General features: G+C 31.5%; 1 protein-coding gene across 1 annotated transcript in view; it reads left to right on the forward strand.

Annotated features, from left to right (window-relative positions):
• Window positions 1-24,471, forward strand: part of LOC127734948 (galanin receptor type 1-like) — a 115,233-nt gene extending 90,762 nt beyond the window's left edge. Inside the window, exon 3 of the mRNA XM_052244997.1 lies at window positions 23,154-24,471. Coding sequence (XP_052100957.1) covers window positions 23,154-23,842 — 689 coding nt within the window. The 3' untranslated portion in view covers window positions 23,843-24,471. The remainder of the gene's footprint in view (window positions 1-23,153) is intronic.
• The last annotated feature ends 205 nt before the right edge of the window (window positions 24,472-24,676 follow it).

The raw sequence follows: 24,676 nt of genomic DNA on the forward strand, positions 1-24,676 counted from the left end.
ATATTTGCTTTTTCATAAACATCATCAAATGCAACCTTTTTTAACAAATGGGAAATTTAATTTTAATATTGAAAAAGTATAAACTTACAGAGAAACCACTGTATCGAACCTGTTATGCTGTAAAGTGATTTGACGTTGTTTTTTTCAAAGAATATCTATTTATTCTATTTATTTGATAGAATTTGTTTTATGTTTTATATTATGATTTTACTATCGTTTAGACGAAACGCGCGTCTGGCGCAAATACAAAATTTCATTCCTGGTATCTATGACGAGTTTATTTACAACCACTGGGTCGATGACACTGCTAGTGGAGTTTTTATTCCCCGAGGGTATCACAAGCCCAGTAGTCAGCACTTCTGTGTTGACATGAATTATCATTGATATGGTCATAATTATAAAATAAATGATTACAAAACTTTGAATTTTTGAAATACTAAGGCTTTTTCTACCTCAGGAATAGATTACCTTGGCTGTATTTGGCAAAACTTTTAAGAATTTTTGGTCCTCAATGCTCTTCAACTTCGTACTTTATTTGGCCTTTTCAACTTTTTTTTTATTCGAGCGTCACTGATGAGTCTTTTGTAGACGAAACGCACGTCTGGCACAAATACAAATTTCATTCCTGGTATCAATGATGAGTTTATTTTCATTCGTTTGAAAATAGTCCTATTTTAACAATGATTTAATCTATTTTATTAGGTTTTCTGAAATTGTTATATTGCTATTTTTTTTGTCTCAAGTATTCTTTCTAGCCATACTATGTTATGTTTTGATGCGGCGATAAACCACAATCAAACAATAAATCACTACCTAACTTACATTTCAAACAAGTCTTTTCATTTGTGTCCAGAGTATTACTAATTATTAAGATCTAATGTGGTTTGCTTTATGTTTAGTATCAAATTGAATAGTTATAGATGAGTTCTACAATGCAGATAGGTTTCAGAGGATTTGTGTATTTTCAAGATTATGGAATGTTAGCTTTGACCTTATGAAGTATGTAGGAGTAATTGAAAATGATATCAATCATGAAGGAAAAAAACAATCTTACTACACATTAGATTTAATATCCCCTTTCAGACTGGACAAGTCATAAAAACCCAAAATAAAACTTGTAATAAGGAATAAGTTAATTATAGGTTATAAGTTGTCATTGAAATCCATTCACTCTTTTATTGGGAATTGGAGTGAGGCTTAGTAAATCATGTCAAAAATTGCAATTTCATACATAATTTCAAGACTTTATGAAAATAGTCATTCATGAATTGATAAAGATCAAAATGCAATCATTGCATACATCTTAAGATTAAGAACCATTCGAAAAGGGACGCAAGAAAGATATAAATGGACGGGGAGTATTTAATTACGGTATTTAGCTACTGCCGGATGGAGATTCTAGACAAGAAGCCCTTTAATTGCAGCATTCTGCTGTCAAAGTTATGATTTTGCTTTACAGTCTACAACACTTTCGATAACCTTTTTCTTCCTGTATCAAGACAGCAATGTATGTGAGGTTTTCAGCAAACACAATTTGTTTTATGTGTACATAAAATATTGTATGACTGTGTTAATACTATGTTTAGATGTCATTTCTTCCATATTTACACATGAAAAACTACAAAACTCTAACCTCCTTTTATGCAATGATATTTTAACGATTTCAATATGTACCATAGTAAACTATTTCTTCAATTTAACACTTTGCAATTTAACAAAATTAGCTCTATTCGGAATTAGATTAAGTCGACTTACTTTAAATTATTGTACAAATATTTTTTCTAAAATTATGCATTAAAATACCGCGTTTAACCAACAAAACAGATGTTGTCGGTCATAAACTGTACAGCAAATTCAATTTTGGATCAGAAAGTTATACTGATCAACATTAACTTGCTACAAGACTTTTGACTGATATGAATGTTTAAAAAAACTATCCAATGCATATTTGTTCGTGGTACGCGATACTGTTTGTTTGAGCTGAACAAATTCAGCTTAAAATATCCTATTCGTAAATGTGAAAATCTTTAACACCTTTGTATCATCGTTATCACCTTTCATGTCATTTGATCACCACAAAATTAACACTTCTAGTTGAAGGTCTCTATTCCATTACAAGAGTCGTAGAGATTGTGTGTGGCTTAACTTCGTACTTTACATGACCTTTTTAACTTTTTTTATTCGAGGGTCACTGATGATATTTTATCGCGAAACGCACGCCTGACGTACAACATTTTAATCCTGGTATCTATGATGATGTAATTTTAAAGTTTCATAGTTTTCCAACCTTTAGAATTGTATGATCAACACTCAAAGATAATTTGAAACAGTTTGAAAATCGGTCTCAATATTTTGATATTACAAATATTATTTAGGTATTTGCATATTCACAAAGTCAGATAACAACAATCGATATGAAGAAAAATAGATGAAAAGATTTATATATGTATGCCGTCTACAAAAGAAGAATAGTAGATGAAAAAATTAACCTTTGTAAACCTTTCTGAAAAAGAAGAATATTAGATTAAAAAAAATATGTATGCCTTTTAGAAAAGAAGAATGGTAGATAAAAATATTTACCTTTGTATACCTTTTAGAACAGAAGTTATTAGATGAAAAGATTCACATTTGTATACCTTTTAGAAAAGAAGAAGATAGATGAAAAGATTCGCCTTTGTGTATGTTTTTAGAAAGTACATAAAATAACACCATTACAAACTTAATCCCAATGTAATATTCTTCTACGTGTCTATAAATAAAACAAATCTATTTCATTTTAAGAAATTTACCTGTGATAATAGAAACGTCACAAAAAATACGTCACTTTTTGTGACGTTGATCCATTCATGTGACGCGCAGTTTATATTTTGTTTGTGGTGTCCTGGTATGCTGTCGTAAATTCATTGGAGGTGTCCGTTGTTATTCTGCGGTTTACATTTTGTAATGTACTACTAGTATTATATTATTTATTTATGTATTTCTCTGTGTAAGTTGTTGTTTGCTTTTGTTGTAGTTCAGTGTTTCTGTTGTTCCGTTTTTTTCCTCTTATAGTTGATGTGTTTCCCTCGATTTTAGTTTGTTACCCGGATTTGTTTTCGCTTAATCGAATTATGACTATTGAACAGCGGTATACTACTTTTGCCTTTATTAAGAAAAGAAGAATAGCAGATAAAAGGATTCCCGTTTGTATATCTTTTGAAAAAAACAAGATTAGTAGATGAAAAGATTCACCTTTTTTTTATCTTTTATAAAACAAGAAGGTAGATGAAAAAATTCACATGTGTATACATTTTACAAAACTCGTTTTGTTTATTTAAAGTATAGCCGCAACGATCTCGAAGCACTACGATAATTTTCTATGGAATTTCAGTTTCCTTTGACTTTTCTTTTTTCAGAAATGCATATCATATCGAGCTTTAAAATCCATTTATTTGGTTAGAAATCTATCTTGATATGGATTCATTCTAAATATTATGGAACAACATTGAGGAATATTGCCATAATTGGTTTTAAAAGACCTCTCTGTTTCTCAGTGTGAAATAAATTAAAAAAAACACGTAAATCAATTATGTAGAAAAAGCAGTCTCATTATTGACAACAATTGTGTTGAAACATCATAGAAATAACCACTTATTTGAAGATTTACGTGGATTAATTTGAAGTGTCGTTCATGTAGCAGCTTGTGTTTAACCGTAAGCGGTTCAATAAATTCCCATGTTAACTGATAAATACACCATGCTTGTAGATTCTGACATTTAAAATACCAAGGTTTGAAGCCAAACAACGATTTATAATTCTGATAATGTGGAGTTAACTGATCCGTTCAGATAGCAATATTTATATACTTATAACGGCACATTAACAATAAAAACAAAACAGTTTAAGTATTAGCTCTATATTTGGTTGTATTTTGCATGCAGTCTTTCTAGTCGTTACATTTACTCTACAGTCCATTTTACGTTTCATTTTCCTGTTAAGCAACAAAATAGTTTTAAAGATAAATATTTTTCTATTGCCACTAGTTTAATTTAGGAATTCTACCTTACTATAATATACTAAGTAATTATGTCTATCAGGTTTGTTTATTCAAAAACGTTGATATGGAAATCAATGAGTGTGCATGCGGTTGAATTGACTTCAAACTCAAAATACCAGAAGCTAGCTCAATGAAAATTTAATACTCTTACATGCTGGGTAGAATACCCTGGATATTCAAATTATATGTATATACCTTAAGTATACCACTTACAGGAAATGAAACCATATTTTATATTACTTTAAGGATAATTTTCGTATGATAAAACATGTTGTAAGATTCCATGGCAGCAAAATTGACGAGACGACATCATAAAAATTGCAAACAACTTCAGATGAAGACAAATATTAACATTTATGAAGTTGCGTATTCAAATAAATTTTAAATTGCAAAATATATGATTATGGAAAATACGTTTTGGGGTAATTTATGATGTTTTCTGAGAAAACAAACAATGAGAGATTAGTTCTTTATACATATCATGTTTGTTTAGAACTGTCATTATCAGGTATACTCAGGTCCAAAAGTTTGGAAAGCCAAATATATGAAATGTGCAATAGCATAAAAACTTAAAGAGTTTTAAAAGAACAACAAAGGTCGTCTAAGATCAAATTGACCTCATCGGTAGTTACAACCGTAATTTTTTAATAGCAAAAATTATAAAACTTTTTGAACTGAAAAAATGTACAAACAAAATGTATCATTTAAATTGTGCCAGTAAAGAAACACAGCTGGATCCTGGCGGTTATTACTGTAGGAGACTAATAGTCCAACAGCAGCGGTATTGGGCCAGATATTAAATCCAATCATGTTCTTGTCGATACCGTAGCATTTCTGTGGTTTTACAAATTGCACGCAAGAAACGTTAATTTTTCCAAAAATTGTTTTGAATATTTTAAGGCATCGTCATAAGCCTGTCAACAAGCACAGGCACAAAACTAGTGATATATACAACAATGGCTTCGATGTTTTAAAACGCCTGCCTTTTAGGAGAACCTTGTTTTAGATGGAAGTTTTTACTGCCAAAATGTTAAAGTGCTTGTCATTCGTATGTGTCATTTATGTTTTGTTTTACATAAGTTTTTGCTTTTGATATTTTATTTCTGTTTTAAGATAGTTATTTCGGTATCTGTGATCTGTTACTTTCTGTACTGAATTCAAGATAATATGATGACTTTTTCGCCTTTGAGCAGTAGGGAAATTGCTCTTATGCATGCCTTTCCAACGTCGAGAACAATTTTATTCGTTGTTCTGTGGATTACCTTAATGTTGTTCATAAACATTCCCGGAAAATATTGCATTTATAAAACTAAGTGCTACATGCAATTTTTTGCGAAAAGTCATCACTACTTTCATTCATCTTCTGAGTATCTGAACCTTAAGCAAAAGGGTTTTCAGTTAGCGAGGATATTTCAGTTATTCAAAACAACTGTTTAAGTTCTAAATATGATGTTTAAAAGTGGTCCAATTTATTTCATTTCCTTTAAACGGATACAAGACCTTCTGAGTAATAGCTGTACTGTCTTTAATTTGTTTCTGAATTTTTCAGTGTATGTACTTTATATGCGTACATTCGTTGTTGTATATGATACATAATGCGAAATAGATACACCCTTTGAACATGTTGTAAAATACGTTTCCTGTTATTTTAGCCTAACATCATTTGTTTGACATTCATGTTTGTTGATTTGTAAACATCTCTAGTATTTTCCTCAACAATTTGAAGGGATAACCGGGATTGGAGGATGTACTTTCACAGACTTTCATTGGAAAAAAGACAAGACTGTCTAACTTCCTTGTTTGTTCCATCTAATGAATGGCTTTAAGACATTTGCTGTAGATTATTATGAATACAAAGAACTTATGTTGGAAGACCAAATACTTATAATTGAAAGTATAGAAAGATCCGGTCAAACCCCTGAAGGGCAAAATCATTTTTCCAATTACAAACAATATAAATCTTTCAACTGCCCATTAGAACAATGTTCATGTTAGTAGGATCATAAAATTGCACTAACAAGAACTTTAAAACAAAATTCCTAATTTTAAAAGTCCTCTGTTCTTCCTGAACTAAACTGTTAACACTGAGGTTGTGAGTTTGAATCTGGCTACGACAAGATGCTTTCCGCTCAAATTTTAATTAACTAGGATTGCCAGTTTTCATTTCTAAGGTAGGTGGTTTTTTTCGGGTTCTCCGGCTTTCTGCACAATTAAAAGTGGCCGCCAAACTTCTCAATCAAAATCAAAGGTTCAAATATACTCATCATAGATACCAGGATCACAATTTGTTCCCCAGACGCTCGTTTCGTCTACAAAAGACCCGAATCAAAAAAGTTTTAAAAAAAATTAAAAAAGGAACGAAGTCAATTATTGTTACCTCACTTATTTTCAAATTTGAATTCAGTAATATGACTATATTAAAATTAGTTTATTCTAAGTGTTTTGTTTTTGATTTATGCAGAAACTATAAAAGATAAAGAGAAATTCTCACAAGTAAAAGTGTTCGGCAAAATAAAGCAATAATCTACAAATGAATGAACACGGCCGACGTGGTCAATTGAACTCTTATAGGAGACATTGTCCTTGAAAGATATGTTTTACCTATTTTTGCAGATACCATAACACAAGTGTAAATATCGAAGAAGATCTACCAATAAGTCAAAATTGTCAATAGGAGTTATTGCCCCTGAATGACCAATATTTGATTTTTACCCATTTTGCATTTTAGTCCAAAACTATAGTAGATAGAAAAAAAATATATTAAGCAAAACAGATCACCAAATTAAAATCTATAAGTAAATCAGTCAGAACCCTTACATATTATTTAACTTAAATGACGATTTTGTTAAGTAATTTTTATAATTTTGCTAATTATCTAGAATAATTTTATAGATAGGTATACATTATATCAGTAAAAAATATCATCAATATAAGATCTACAAAAATGCCAACGAAAAAGAATAAGAAATAAGCAAACAATACTGATTGCGATATATCATAAATACTTCACCATTGGGGGCATCTTATTTTGTTAAGCGGATACATCGTTTAAAATGATACCAGTAACAACAGACTCATCAAATTTTGTATTGGCTATGTTTTCTCTACATTAAATTGCACTTTTTAAAATTCTTCAACTGAAAATTTAAGACAAAGATAGAAAAAAGTCATAGTTTATGTATGACACATACTGCCCTAGATTTGCACTTGACACTTAATAAGATAATAAAAACATAAACGTGTTACGAAAAGACCGCAAGCAACTAAATAAATCGATAGGAACAATTAATAAAAAAACAAATAGAACATGGAATAGTGAAAAGAATTAGACGATTTAATATACCAGGAATAACGAACAAAATGTTTCAACTATTCTTAAAAATTGCCAAAATACTATTAACTGCTGGTATACTAGAAATATTAACACGATTCTATTTTGTGACAATGGCACATTGAACTCCATATGAGTAAGCTGCGCAATGCTAGGTGGTGTTGACTGAATTGTTAGCTGTTAAGTTGAATTTAACCTAAAGTAATTGAAGAAGATCAGAACTTTATACAAATAATGTGTCTTTCTGAAAAGATGCACATCAGAAATGTGATAACAAATCTTTAAATCTGGACTGAATATGTTGTTTGTTTCTTAAGACCAATTCATAGTTTAATGGCCTTTCCGTGACATCTTCATTATAACAGTTAATTCGCGTTATCCCTTTATGGCAACTCTTTTGATACCCAAAACATGTTTAAGATATATAATTTATAGTTGTCTGACGGTTTAAAGTATGTATGATATATTATTACAATAAAATCACATTGAGTTTTTCTTTTTGTTCGTTTGTTTACCCAACATCTGTACTACGAATTTATCAAAATTAACATGATTTTATTTGAGAAGACAATGTTGTAAGCTATATAAATGCGTTATCATTGATTTTCGCATATAATTGAAATTTCCGTGATATTAGATCTTTTTTCTGAAGGGAATAAAGATTATAAGATAATGTTAATATTGCCTTTTACAACAATAGACATACAAAGATATCTGTGAGAAGCTATAGAGGATAAAAACTGAATTCTTTTTGTATATCTTCAATGATTGTTTTGATATATAAATTCTTTTCTGAAGGTATTAGCCCATATTTCGATGCTTAAATCTTATTTGTATCGATATATACATTGAACGAATCCATAATAATCGGTTCGAAAAATTCAATGATTGTGTTAAATTGATAGATTTATATTAAGCAATCATCCATCTGACTTATTCAGTCCCTCCCTCCAAATTCATTATAACCCATTTTGGAATTTTATGCGACTGTCATACAAGTGAGAGGTTTAGCTAGCTATAAAACCAGATTTAATCCACCATTTTCTACATAAGAAAATGCCCGTACCAAGTCAGGAATACGACAGTTGTTGTCCATTCGTTTGATGTGTTTGAGCTTTTGATTTTGCCATTTGATTAGGGACTTTCCGTTTTGAATTTTCCTCGGAGTTTAGTATTCTTGTGATTTTACTTTTTATCAGTAGTCGACTGATAACAGAACGTTCATCCTTGATATAATTAATGTTTTGTCATAGTTTGCTCATTCTTTAGTGTTTTCTCTTTAGTCTTCGTGTTTTCCTTTTTTCTGTTGTTACAAACAAAATAGTTAAAATGCATTAGAATAGTGTAGATTCTTATTTGTGCTGTTTTTTCAAATAGTAAGTGTTATGCAAGTTGTGTATAAAAATAGGAAGATGTGGTATGATTGTCAGAGACGACTCTCCACCAGAGACCAAATGCCATAGAAGTTAACATGTTTCGTCTTCTTATTTTTATTATGTAGTTGATGATCAATGTTATTGTGTAAGATTTTTTTCTAAGCACTACTTTCAATCAAAAGACGACAGAAAAGTTCATTTATTATAATAACACGTGGGCAGGAGCTTCTGAACCTTCTGGATCACACGAGTCCACCCCTGTGCTTTGTGTGTTTGTTGATGGATTGTTGTTCGTATTTATGTCGTATTTCTTTTCTTTTCGACTGTGGTACAACACCTTACATTGGACATACGTTTTATTTATTGGTCCGTTGGTATATTTTGTCACTTCGAATGGGACATCAACTTGTTTGAACGTTAGAGTTTTCCAGGTCTTCAAACTAAAAAAGTAAAACATATTTAAAACAGTTCTAAACGCCTGAACAAACACTTGAAGTTTTTCACACTGAAATTATGTGTGCTCCTGTCTGAAATAAAAAGGGTCATGTTAGTCGTAAAAACTCCAAAGGTTATCAAAAACTGGCAAATTACAATATGAAATGCAAGGTTTTTTAATAATAAATTAACAACTCGACCTTTCTTAATTGGGTAAGCTTTTACCAAAATACACTGTCTGATGAAAAATTTTGACGGTAGGAAATTGTATTTCTAATTACTGATCACTTAGAATGCTCTTTAACTTCGTTTTTAAATTGACCTTTCAACTGTTTTGATTCAGACGCAAATGATCATTTCGAGGTAGACGACACAAGAGTCTGGCTTACAAATAATAGACCTGATATCTTTAATGATTCTATTTCAATCTCTGGGTCGATTCCACCTATAATGGACGTTTCGTCCTTTGAGGGTATCACCAGTCCAGTAGTTAGCTATTTTGTGTAGACATGAAATATTATTTATATGTTCATTTTCTGTAAATTTATTGTTTAAAAGTGTTGAAGTATTCAAAACAATAAGCTTTGATAAGTGTTTGGTATAACTATAAATTTTCACTTCGTACTATGAACATCAAAATTATTTATTTTGTAAAAATATTTCCTTTCTCTATTTGTACTGTACACGTATACCTAACAACATAATTATTTTCATTTACCTGTGTTTAAAGTTATTGCAAATGGCTGATATTTTTGTTCGAGCATATTGTTTTTCTTTAATTGTTTAACATTTCTTACCGATATAACATGTTACTTTTATTATTCTTCCCTTAGTTTATTTACTTTGTATTTACATTGTGTCATAGGTCAAATTTATTTGTTCAGTGTATGTTCAATGGTGTTAATATGTCCTTTGATTGAGTTAAGCTATTTCAGTTGATATTTTATAGTGTGTCTTTCTATGTTGTGATGTTACACTATTGTTTCAGAAAAAGGGTGAAGGTTTGGTACCATTAAAACGTTTAAATCCGCTGCATTTGTTTGCACCTTTCCTAAGTCAGGAATCTGATGTTCAGTAGTTGTCGTTTGTTGATGTGGTTCATAAGTGTTTCTCGTTTCTCGTTTTTTATATAGATTAGACCGTTGGTTTTCCCGTTTGAATGGTTTTACACTAGTAATTTTTTGGGGCCCTTTATAGCTTACTGTTCGATGTGAGCCAAGGCTCCGTGTTGAAGACCGTACTGTGACCTATAATGGTTTACTTTTATAAATTTTGACTTGGATGGAGAGTTGTCTCATTAGCACTCATACCACATCTTCTTATATCTAATAAGGTATATTGTACTAGCCGTATTTTGCACTGCTTTGCTCTTCAATTTTGCGTTTGATTTGACCTTTCAGCTGTTTTGATTCATGCGCCACTGATAAGACCGATTTATATGAAACGGGGGTCTAGCGTACCAAATTATAAGCCAGGTACTAGTATCTTTAATGATTTGTTTACAACTAATTGGACGATGCTACCCCGTCGGACGTTTTGTCCCCGAGGGTATCACCAATCAAGAAGTTTCATTTGTGTTGATATGAAATATTAAGCTTAATTTTGAATAAGATTATCATGGAATTTTGTTATAAAATCCTAGACATATATTGTTGGTATTCAAGCATACATATTTTCTAACTAATCTGTCGTCTAAGTCCTTTAACTTATCCATAAAGGAACATAGTGATTCACTTGTCGTTTCTAGATTTGGACACCACTTGCGAATATATAGAACATCGCACAAGCACGATTGGGGAAAATGTTAATTTGTATATAATGGTGTTTTGCTTTTAGTAATTGTACGTAAGTGTCAGAATGGTATTTGCATTTGTTGTACAACTCTCATACTTCCTGAATAATAAATAAAGTTATCTATTGTTACAATAGATTTACTGCTTTGATTTTGCTGAAATATAGTCATATCAAGAGAATATAAAATCTTTTATGTTGATGCAATGTCTGACGGCTGTAAATAAAAACTTTTATACCTTAATATTCCGTTTTGAAATATCGATCTTACTTCATGTGAGAGAGCACCTGCTTTCGTCGTTTAAGATGTCTTAACGATTGTCTTGTTTAGTTGTTTTATAATTTGTTATGTGTATTATTTCTATCATACAAATGTATCGACAACGTATAAAATACTTTATTATCTAGTACGTAATATGTATTTTTGATGACGTGTGTTAAAATTAGAAATTAAAACCTTATCATTTAGCAGCTGTTGCATAAATGCTTTTAGAAATTCATAACAAATAAAAAAAGAATTACATCTTGTAGTCTTCTGTTTATCAAAATAACATGATATGCATATGACTATCAAAGATCTGTATTTCCCTTATTTTTGTGCTATTTTCACATTTCTTGATCGGTGTGAGAAAATTATTTCTCCTCACTAGTGAAGTATCTGTTCTCGGCAAATGATTGGTCGAAATTTAATTATGACGTCAAATTTTCTTGGTTTCTTCTGAATTTCCTATTGTGACGTCATGAAAGGCGACCATGCCTGATGACGTCACATATAAAGAACACAACTTCCTGCAAATCTTTGAAAAGGAAGGATAAAAATCATTAGAGAAACAGATTCCACCACTATAACTCGTGTATTACGATATTTCTCCACTCTCAACAGTTAAATTTTAATTATTTAAAAAGCTCGGCAAGCCTCGCGCTTTAAATATTAAAATTTAACTGTCTCGAGTGGAGAAATATCGTAACACGCTTGTTGCAGTGGTGAAATCTATATTTCATTGCTTTTAAAATCTTTGATATAATTCAATGTAGAGGATAAGTGTATAATCAAATCTTAGGAAAATGTCAATTCCAAGTCTTTTGTTGAAGACCTTCATGATAAGGGATTACTACAGAAGTTGTAAATCAGATTGAATATCTTTAATATATGGTAATATTTCAGTCTTAATTTGCATTTTTGTGTTCATAATATATGTAAACATGTCTAACTATGTAAATTGAATTAAAATACATTTGTTACCAATTATTGCAAATAAACATCAATTGCCGGTGATTTTTTTTTAGCCTCAAAATTACTGTGCTGCAATATGGCTTTTATATCTTCCCAAATAGACTGACGTTTTGTGAACAATTAATACAATATAATTATGACCCATATCAATGATAATTTATGTCAGAACTGCTGACTACTGGGTTGGTGATACCCTCGGGGAGGAAACCTCCAGCAGCATGGTATCGACCCAGTGTTTTGTAGTAATATGTGGTTTATTGGCAATTTTTATTATTAAGATTCAAATTCGCCATCAATGATACAGTATCATATCTTATAAAAAAATTACAAACTTGTCATAATATATTGATAATAACATTGTCAGAGATGTTTACTAACTAGTAACTTCGAAAATGTTTTTATTTATATACATTTGTGTATAGTTTTAAGAATAAATGCAGGTCGGCAACGTTTCCAAGACATATACCTCACTACTATGTACATCTTGGAAATTAAAAAAGATGAATTAAGGTTTAGAGAAATTTGCGTAACGGTTGATCTTTGGTGCTTAGATCTATTATTTTTTACAGCTTTTTAAGATGCGGGTCGATTTAGAGTTTTACATACTGTATATATACATATCCGTTGTTGAAGACCGTAATACTATATTTGCCTCAATATGGCGTTTGATTTTTCTGTGCCATCTTGGCATGTAACGACATATCCTTTTATTCATACATTTTTTTTTTACTTTTACACTTATTATTCTTGATCCCGAATATTGAGAAATCTACCGAAGTCACTATAACATGTATAATGACTACAGTTCAAAGAGTGGAGTCATAGGTCTGTTTGCGTATCGTTTGGAAAATCTAGTTCCTTGTGAACAAGAACAATATGATTTACTCTTTATAAATTTCGTGCGATTTTCTGGTTTTACTTGCATAAGGAACGCCCAAACCTAAACATTTGAAAGCGGTCATAAAACTTTCGAGCACGATTATTGTGCTCAGACTCAGAAATCAACCAATCAAAATGCTGGATTTGGTGTTTCGGGCACAAATTTTGTACTCCGAGTACTGAGTAAAGTTTTATGACCGAGGGATGTATAAAAACATAGAAACTCTAAGAGTTTGGAGTAATATAACCAAAAGGAATCTACAGATAATTGACTAATTCTTCTCAAGGTGAACTTTACCTGACGAAGTTGGAACAAAAAATCTTTTTGAATTTAAATGACTTGAAATGTAAGAATGAAATTTTTGTTTGTTTGTCGGTATATTATACTGAACTATTTAACAAACAAATATCCCCAAAGATACTATTTTCGTAGTAATTAAGTGTAAACGATATTATAATAACCACCAAACTGTGAATTAAAATCCATTGTGTCCTATTGATTCTTATGATAAATAAAACAGACCATGCTGATTTTTTAACTTGAAAGTGTCAGTGCTTTTTGTATATGTATTCCTGTCAAATGGTCTGTCTTCGAGAACCATCATCTGCACTTATGGTGATAAACGATTGGTGTGATATACTATTATAAGCCATTAAAGACCCCTAAACAGTTTTCGCCAGATTATATTTTCAAAACGATTTAAATTTCCTGAGTTTGAACAACTGATATTCTACACTAACTATAATAGATGGAAAATCTATTTGCATTTATTATTAGACTGTTTCTGTTTTACATGCTTGATTGACAATCATACCACATCTTCTTAGATATATTTTAAGTAGGCTTCATGTATATAACTTCGCAACAAACTTACAACGGCGAGTCGAACATTATGATATCAGCGATAATCTAAACAGAGTCAAATTGGTTACAACGGGTTTGATGTCTTATAGTGTCTTAATATAAAACTGGGCTAGGAAATGCATGTACGTGTAGAACAATAATTCATGTAACAGTTATGTTTTTGTGTATTTAGTTGAGCATTTCTATAAAGGTAAAAATGGTTCCGTATAATGAAAGATTTGATAAATTTAAAAGAAATCTCAACGAAAGAACAACACCAAGACATGTTAGCATATTTTATCAATCAGTTTCCTTGATTTTACAGTTTGTTCTTATTTTGTGCTGTAACACGACTGTCCCAATTTGGAGGTGTGTTCAGCGTGTTTTACCCCACCACGTTTTTATGTGTCGGTCCTTAGTAAGGAGCATGTATTCCAGTGGTTTTCGTATTTTTCGTGTCTTTTTGTAATTGTTTTAATCTATTGTTAATTATGATCAGTCCGTTGGTTTTCTGGCTTAAATCTTAACATTTTATCATGCAGAAGCCTTTACAATCTTATATTATGGTATGTGTTTTGCTCATTATTGAAAGCCGTGCTGTCACCTGTAGTTACTCACGTCCTTGTCCTTTGATCTTTGATATCTCATTGGCAATCATACCACAAATCATTATTTTATATAGAAGTCAACACACAGACTTTGATAGTAGACAGATGAATATATATTATATCCTAAGCTCTGAATTGACCCAAGTCTTGACATTGAGTAAATAAAACAACGAGACCACCCAAAATCTGCAATTCATACCAAGTTCCCAACTTATGACCAACAACATTAAGTTATAAAAAGACAACCACTCGCTGCGACGTTGTATTGCTTTGATATTTATTTCAACTCTCGTAATTTTTCAAACATGACTTGACATTTCCTGCTGGTAACTCTCTGGCTTTGTACATATTCTCTACAGAACTCAGATTTCCGTCAGTTTTCATTTCATTAATATAAAATCATAAATGTATTGCATCATTTTCGATACAAATTTCTCAAGTGACTTCTAATTCACTTTTCCTAAACATATGCTACGAACTTTATTAATTTCAAGATGCTTCAGGACAACCAAAACGATTACAAGACAGTGTATTATTATCTGAGAGATTACACAAATGAATACTGAACCATATATGAAGTTGTGAAAAAAAGCAGGCTCTTGATCGTCGGAAATCCTCTTTACTATCTTTGTCTTTCGGAGTCTTTGTCAAGCATTTATAGAAAAAATGTGTGCAGTGTGCAGAAAAGAAATGTTCTACTGAACACATAAAAACAATTTAACCCCACCCCCCAAAAAACTGTAAGCAATTCGTACGAATTCAAACCCCCTATTCCCCTATTTGCATGATTTGCTGAGTTAAATCCCCAAAAAATATTTTCTGTATTAAAAAAATGAGATAGGACGTACAAAATGACAATATTTGCTTATGATTTTGTGAATGTTCCATTGAAATCCATTACCTGATTTGGAAATGTTGTGGTTATAAGTGCCGAAGGGCAAACGATCTAAATGACGGATAAACGAGTGGACGGACGAACGGACACAATAATCACTATATATCTCCCTCTTTCCATTAAAAAGCGAAGGTATGATAGTTACATTAATGTTTTGCTATTGTTAAACTTAACACTAAACATAAAAAAGCCGTTGGTTTTCACTTTTAGATTGTTCTACATTTTGCCATCCCGGTTCTTTTATAGCATATTATACGGTGTGGGTGTTGCTCAATATTGAAGGCCTAACGGTAACCTATAGTTGTTTACATCCTCGTACTTTGGTCTCTGGTGGATATTCGTCTCATTGAAAATCAAACCACATAATCTTATTTTGTACTAATTATTTCATTGCTTCAATTCCTTTTTGTTTAACTCTTATTAATCAGCCTTTGCAAAAAAAAAAAAAAAAAAATACCCTACGTATATACGTCATATTGTTAAACGTCAGAAACACATTTTTTAAAGTTAATGCCCTTGTTGTTTCCTACATCATTCTACTATGATTAAATGGATTGTATGTCTAAGCCAGCAATTTCGTACATACGATGGTTTTGTCAGAGTATGGCTTGGTTTATTCACTACGACGTATATTTACGTCACCCACGATGAGACGCAAGATTTGTAGACACAGAATGCTATAATTGGTTTCCCTTTACCGTTTGACAGAATCAATTTATCATGTCACATCCAACTGACAAATGTACGATAGGCCAATCATCTTATCAGTACTGCTTTACTAATATGACTTGTAAGTGAAAATTAGTGCTTTGTTGTGTCTCTATAATTGTTTATGTCCTTAGACGGCAATATTGTAAATTCAGTTTTGTATTTCATCAACTGAACACTTTCACAAATTTTCTGTTTGATATTGGATTACCTATATTTAAGTAACCAATATAATATTATTCTATAGGTCTGCAAGTTATGTTTTAGTTTGAATAACAGCATATGTTAACAAGGATAAAAATCGCTCACGAACTACATGCCTTAGTATAATCCATTTGTATTACAGTCATAACTCTGCAGTTTTGAATTCCCAAGAAAGATCATGAAGAATAACGACGACTTGAAATATCTCTTCACCAAATTCTTTAGTGGCCATTATGAATTGATTTCTTATTACAGTGTCCCAGTTTCTCAACTCACTCAGTCATAGATAACATATCCACTATAAATGCTAAACACATGTGTCAAGCTGACAATATTTTTTTTTTTTTTTTTTTATGTTTCTGGTTTTGAAACTTTCTTCTGGATTTGAATTTTGAATCACGTGAAGGTTTGTGCTTGCAGGAGACTCTTACCACGTGTGGAGATACTCTTATCACATGTGGAGCATGATCTGTTTACCCTTCCACGAACATATTAAATCACCCCGGGTTTTGATGTAATTCGTGTTACTCAGTAAAATTTTCTAAAAAAAAAATTCGTTTTTGTAATAGCATTGTTAGATTGTTTTCGACTTGTTAGTTTGAATATTCCTTTGGTATCTTCCGTCTATATTTTACCCAGTCTACTCACCTTATCTCACAGTGTGGAGTTAAACAATTTCAATTTTGTTCACTCCCAATGGTGTACCTTGACGTATGAAATATTGATAGAAAATTTGATACTACATTCACATTTTTCAGGCTGAATGATAACTTCATGCTGATAAACGATTCATGCTTGGAGACAAATATACCTCTACTTTATGTTAAAAAACGCCCAACCTAGATGTATGACAAACTTTTTTCTGTCATACATAGGTATAAATTTCATTACAATTATATAGCAATTATAATACAGAAGTATTATTCATACCTTTACAAGGTGGTCCTTTTCATCCATGCAGAGGTGTAAATTTCCTTCATCTGCGAAGATGGGGCTGTATCTCAGGGTTTGTGAGTTATTTTTTTTCAGTCCAGCTTTAATTTGCACTATTGTTTATTTGCAGTATTTGTTTCGCTTTTTCTTGGAATTTTCTTTTTCTGGTTTTTGTCAGTTATTATTCTTTCGATACTTTTATCATCCAATAATTTTCAGCTGTAGCAAATTCCTTTTTATGCATATTTATTTGATCATTTAGGTTTTTTACCTTAACTAGTAATTGATTTTGCACTGAAAAGGCCATTTTGATCGGAATTAATCATAAAAGGCTGAGCCTGAAATATTGAAATAATTTAGCCTCTCAGTCAGCTGTCAGACTTAATTGATAACTGCAGTAAATTCAGTACTGTTCAGACACTTCGCTTGCTATCACTTAAATTACGTCCACTATATTCTAGGAATTTTAAGTAGATGTAATGTATCTGTGTAAAACAATAGATATTGAATGCTCTGCAAAGTTACCGAACAATACTGGGTTTCTCACCAAGAAAAATCCTGAACACTAAACCAAAAAGATTTGAAATATACCAAAGGGACAATTCGCAATTTCAGAATCTAATCCGTTCTGGGTAATATTTTGTAATTGGTTAAAAACGTCCTAAACCATGAAAATTCAACCGATGGCGTATGGTTATTATCATTTTGTGGTACGAACAATGAGACTACCCATAGTCCTCTAGATTTTGAGACGGCGAAATGAAAATTTATAGTCGAGGAAAAGCAGACAACCCCATGGCAAAATATTGGACATTTTAAATTATCAAATTTCAGAAAATGCTTAGATAAAAATGGCAGTTTCAGACATAAATTCATTTTCATGTTGTTTGGCGATATTTTTTTCTTAACTATTTAACTTATTGAATTTCAACAAAGTCAGAAAGATCTGTACAAATCTGTTTTCAGTTTTCAGATACCAATTAATTGTGTTCCTGTATTACGTTAGAACTAAGCTCTATACTTATAGAAAATGTAGTATTTCAAAATGTAAAAAGACAGAAAATCATAATTCATGTAGGTTCATAATAGAATATGTTGAATGACAAAAAGTCAATGCAATTAAGGCATTATTTTGTCTTCTTTTATTTCCCGTGCAAATAAAAAGATGTTGGTCGATTGTCAAATAGTTTCTGAACTCGCAAATATAAAGTGCATGAGAAAAATAACTTTAGTGATTTGTTTTAATATTTCTTGAAGCTTTTACTTTTCTTGTTTTTATACAAACAGCTTGTACCAAGAAAAATAATTGTGTTAGGTTGATGGTAACATAACTCATGAGAAAATATTAAGTTAATCCGATTGTCTTATAAAAGTGCAAAAGGTGTAATGACCAACTGTTTTCTTTATGTCATGAGGAATTGATTTTTACTCGAGTAATATTTTACAAAAGGCCTAGAATATTCTTGATTATTCACATATTACATAAAGTAGTGACTCTGAATATATATACAAATAAAAAAATCCGTTTTTATAGGTACTTGTATGTAATGTCAAGGTCATTTCCCTGATAATTAATTAAATCAGAAATTTGGAAATAATACAATGCACTTTTACATCCAGTTCATAAGGTTTACACAAGTTGTCATTTTTTTCAATTGCTTACTAGTATTAATTCTTTGTTTGAGTAACACTTATTCTATGTTAATGCTATAGTTAAAAACTACGGTTATTTTGTTTAATTAAAGAACAATGGAAAACTTAATGCGTTCATGACACGGATGTCACAATTTACAGGAAGCATGATATGGGCAATTGCCAAAATTCTGTAAAAGTAGTCAACAGGTTAAGTTGAACCTAACGTAACCTCGATCTTCGGGTCATCGTTTTGCAAGTACTTACCTGAATTTATGTCAAAACATACATGCATGACAAAATGTGTACAAACATTTAAGTCTACGGGCGGGACGTCCTTCAAACAAACTTGAATTGCGAAACAAATCCTGCAAAACTACAAAACATTGTGACCAAAAGATACCTTTTGGATTGATATGAAATAATCTTTACTTAAGTTAACGGCAAGAACAGCTCTATATACTTGGTCACTTACTGGTAGGTAAAATCAGCAGTGCAATTCCGTCCTCATTAGAACAAAGTATTTAAAATCGACAGCTGCAATTTGTTCTGTAATATACACTAACAAGGCTAAAACACATCTCAAAGATACCAAAGCTTATAAGTTTGTATGCCATTTGCGCATTTTGTCTACAAAAGACTCATAAATGACGCTCGAATCAAAATAAAGTTAAAAGGCCAAATAAAGAACGAAGTTTGATGAGCATTGATGGCAAAACATTCCAAAACGTTTTTCCAAATGCATCAAAGGAAATGAATTCTTTGGGAGAAAAGCCTTCAAAGTTTTGTAAACAGTTATATATTAATATGACAAATGTTTGAGATTGATCGAACTGAAACCAAAGCAAATACACAAAACAAGAAATGGAAGCTTTTTAAAAAGTCTGACGATCAAATGTTTGAGATTTACCGAACAGTAACCAAAGCATATACACAAAGACAAGAAATGGAAGCTTTACGAAAAGTCTGACGAAATAGAAGACAATGCGTGCAGCATGCGTGATAGACGGTCTTAATTAGTTATACGATATTATTGAAATCATTGTCTGTTAAAAGCCTTCCGGTTAGGGAACTTATATATTTGTAACAGAGTGCAAATTACTCTACTATAGCAAAAGAAATGTAGCATTTCAATGTCTAATACTCAAATGTATAAACACATTTCACCTGCTAAAACTGTCCTTGAGTTTAATTACGAAACAATAGAAAAATACTTTAGTATTATATCTTTGAAATACGAAAATAGTCATATCATTTGAATTGTTTTGACATTGTCACTTCACAATATCTAATAAACGAGACTTGTACTATTTTTATAGTTTTTTTTTCTTTTTAAGATTCATCAATTTCACATTCACTGATGACGTTTAAGTGTTCGTCCTTAATTAGTATGGTATAAATTAATGTACCTTTCATGTCGTTATAGCCAATAATATGTCATTGGTGTGTTACAAGAAGACATAAAAAGTGGAGTTTAAGATTAAAAACCGAAAATAGAATACTAATTAAAAAAAATATCAACAACAGTTTATTTTTTTTTTGAAGCATTAATTGTTGTCCTTGAAAACATTGATAAAAAATCCTGAAAAACAAAAGCAGACGACATACCAAAAACAAACAAAATTCGGAATACAGGATATGACATTGATGTATAGGAAATATCCTTACGCATGTAGAGGGTATCTATTTCTTTGTATAAATACGAAGCCATGTGCTGTCGGAATGAGGCCGTTAAATTTATGCCTCGTGTAGGGAAAATGTCGCGCTCGTTGTACACTAAACTATTGCAGCAGCTCTTTGTGGTGCCCTTGGTGACCTGTTGCAAGGCACATTACAGTCACTTTTCAACAAGTGGCAGAGCCAAACGGACATTCGTCTTTAGCATGGATTTACCTACCGAACTTATGAAGCCTAGATGACAATATTTCTATACAACAGTAAACCCAAAGGGTAAAGACATGTACAAAAGAATTAACAAAAATACCGAACTCATAGGTAAATTTTAAAAAAGTCCATAAAATCTCACAAAATCAACGCGTATGTCATGATAAGTACACGAATAGTGAACGGCAGAATTATATCCTCCGGTCTTATACAGTACCAGTGGTTTACTTTAAGACATGCGTATTTCATTCTCAATATAATATAAAATGAAGAAACACATAAATACATGTAGGTAAAAGTTACATTATAAAAGCTTGGTTATTTCGTATGCAAAAGAAAAGATGGATAAAAAATTACCTCAATAATTCATACATCATATATGCCATCACCATTAAACATACATGTAGTTACTTTGTTAATTTAATTGATATTTAAAGGATAAATAAGTTAATATTGATCTTGCTTAAAGGAGCATTGGCCGCCAAATTCATAACCACAATTAACGCACACACTTTAATTTGATTTGATTTATAACATAAGAAAATATTTACCGTATTTAAAAATTTCCATAGAAAATGAAACAATAAACAATGAATGAAATCAAAATAACATATCAGTATTTCGTGCGTATTTTAGGCTAGACGCCATTTAATTAACCGTTGAGTTGACTTCCGAAGGCGGCCATGCAATAGTATAATGACGAATCAGTCAACGATATAGTCCTACCTGGTGGGTCCCTTTTTTTACTTCCCAATGTTGACATTTTTTATTCTTAATAACTGAACATGTTGAGCACCTGTGTAAATCATCTCCAGCTAAGACTCAAATAAAAGACTTGTATGCCTACGGACACAAATGAGGTAGAGTTTTTGTCTTTCAAGATAACAAAATAGCGGCGGTGTTTTTTTTATATGTTCTTTTGTTTTTAAATTAAACCTAAGTGACTGCTGATTGCAAATTATTATTTCAATATTTCTCTTTTATTAACGTCTGAAACCAAAAAAAGAAGTGTATATAAGTTTGTCTATATCGTCTCAAGTGCCCCTTTAAAGATTTTGTTTAGTACTGTCTTGGATAGTTCATCTCAAGAACAGCAATAAAGCTAAGTTGTTTGAACTGTGACTATGTTTTGCTATATTCTGAGACGATCTTGTAGCGCTTAACGTTTCTACGTATTTTTACATCCCTGGCTTTGAAATGTTTGGATTCTAGCAGTCCCAAAGAAGGTAAATCCAGAAAAACGTTTCGGACTCACGGAATTTATAAAGTGTTATTTTCATGTATGCATACCGTATCATATACGCCTTTCTTTATGTAAAAAATGTGTCAGTGTTAGGTTTGTTTACTTCAACTTTAATTTGCATATTAGTTAACTGAAATAAAATCATATAGCATATACCTATGCAGATGTTAGAATTTGTGCACACACATTGTAATATTCTAAAAGGCTTTAAAAATGACAGAAATGATAAGTTCGATGCGAATAAAAAGGTGTATATGAACAAACATTCAGAAATCCAAAGTATTTCCGTATGGATTTACCATCCTACTTGAGTAATTAAGTGCCAATCTGCATAAGAATCAGGCAGTGGTGAAAACATGACAAACAAAAACCCACTCAAGTTGACATTAATTTATGTTTAAATTGTATAAAGATGCACGAATATAACATTCGTTTCTTTTTCCTGTTCTGATAATTCAAGATATAATTTCGTTAAAATGCACTAGAAATTAACAATTAAGGGGAGCTAACTCATTGCTATCATTCTAACCAAAAGTTATCTAGAGATGTTTTAATTACTAGACATACAGAAACGAAAGACCTACCATTTCTAACTCAGGATGGAAGTAACTTCAAAATAGGATGGTTAGGTCGGTGGGTTTTTTTCGGCCATGTTTTGATTTTTTTCAAATTTTGTCTGATTCTTACAAAGACTGGCAGGATGAAAAATAACAAATGATAGGTTTATACGTTGAAAACAATTTTCTTCAACCGCTCTAACCACATATCTTACTTACTGGAAAATATAATTCGTTACGGTATTTACCATAATAAAACATTTGTCCGACTGTTACATCAACAAAAACAAATAATGTAAAAAACTGTATTATTTTACACTTTTTAACAAATTACTATGATAAAGAGAGATATTTTATATCCGTCATTGGGACGTCAACCCGATGACACAATATTTCAAATGGTATCTTACGTTTCTGTCTGTAACAATTATAGTCAAACAAAAATAGTTAACTTACTAGTCATACACAAAAGCACTAGTGATTGGTTGCTGTCTCTTTGACGTATACCGCATATATACTTTTATTCGTATTCATCCTGTTGATAGACTGTTTTTATCTTTCAGGAGTCGCAGTAGCTGTCAGTGTTTATTCTCTAACGGCGATGAGCATCGACAGGTATTTGTCTATTCAAAATCCAATGGCATCACGAAAATTCATGACAAAGCGACAATGTTTGATCATGATCGCCGCCATGTGGATTATATCAGCCTTGTTTATGGGACCATTGCTGTACATCAAAACTGTCCACACTAGTGAACTAGATAGCTTGCCGTCTGTCGACTTTTGCATTGAACAATGGCCACAAGAGCGAGATCGTAAAGCATACGGTTTGTTTTTATTGTTTGTGGTATTTCTTATTCCCGGTGTAACTCTGGCCGTCTGTTATTCGCATGTTGGACGCGCCCTTTGTTCAAAGGACATGACACGTGAAGGGTCTGATACAAGTACACGTGGTTTGTTTTCCAGGAAGAAAGCTGCCCGGATGATCATTATCCTCATCATTGTGTTCATGTTGTGCTGGTTGCCTTATAACATTGCGTCTCTTGTATCTGATTTGTCACATGACTTCGTCCTTATACTCCTTTTCTTTACATTGTGGCTTGGACATGCGCATAGTGCTATCAACCCGGTCATGTTTTGGTTATTGAACAGGCGTTTTCGGGAGAAAGTACGAGTTTTGGTTAAATCTGTCAAAAAGAATACATTTTCTTGTACCTCAACAAGTAGCATGTCCTTGCCAGCCTACGTATAAAACACTTAGAGCAGACATAATATAGAGTAATGGTGTTATTTACATGTTAAAACAATCAAAATCCCTCTAAATTGGTGTTGTTAGCGACAGATCGACTTCAATACTTCCATTCTAAATTCATGATGTTTAAAAAAAAATGTATGGTAGGATTACAGTTGTCCTCATTAATTAAATACAGATAGCGTTAATGATGATAATTTAACTATGTCAATTTTCTCATTCGGAAGTTAATAAAATGCTGATTACCCACATGCAAGAAGCTTTGTGATATCATTTCGGCATGTAATTAGAATGACGCATTCATTACTGTGTACTTTTGATGACCAATTATAGTAACCTTGTTATATTGAGAAGTGTATTGAAAATTTTTATCAACAAGCAAATTTTAAGTTTAATCTATAAATTCATCATATGAAAAATAACATCCTTTGCTTTTAAATATTAGTTCTCATTTCATATTATGCTTATTGAGAGGATTCGTAGAAAATTAATTGTAATGGTCCGATTTTGAATCAATAAATTTCTTCACAAAATCTTTCACGATTGACATCAAAAGTTGCATGGATTTTCAAATTTCTACTAAACTTTATGAACGTTGTGTATAACTTTACTTATTCCGCCTGACGAAGAAGGCCTATTTTTATATATTTCTTTCTACAAATAGAATTCGGTAATACAAACAATATAACCATATAAACCATATAAAGTTCATTGTTTAATTAAAGATTTAACAAAGATATTTGATCTCCCGAAAATCTCGTGACAAAATATCACTGAATATACTTATAAGAACTTGTTCGAGATTAGAGTATTTTTTTTTGGTAAAAGTGGACA

This window comes from Mytilus californianus, unplaced genomic scaffold, assembly GCF_021869535.1.
Source record: "Mytilus californianus isolate M0D057914Y unplaced genomic scaffold, xbMytCali1.0.p SCAF_3, whole genome shotgun sequence".
In the NCBI taxonomy this organism is placed as follows: domain Eukaryota; kingdom Metazoa; phylum Mollusca; class Bivalvia; order Mytilida; family Mytilidae; genus Mytilus; species Mytilus californianus.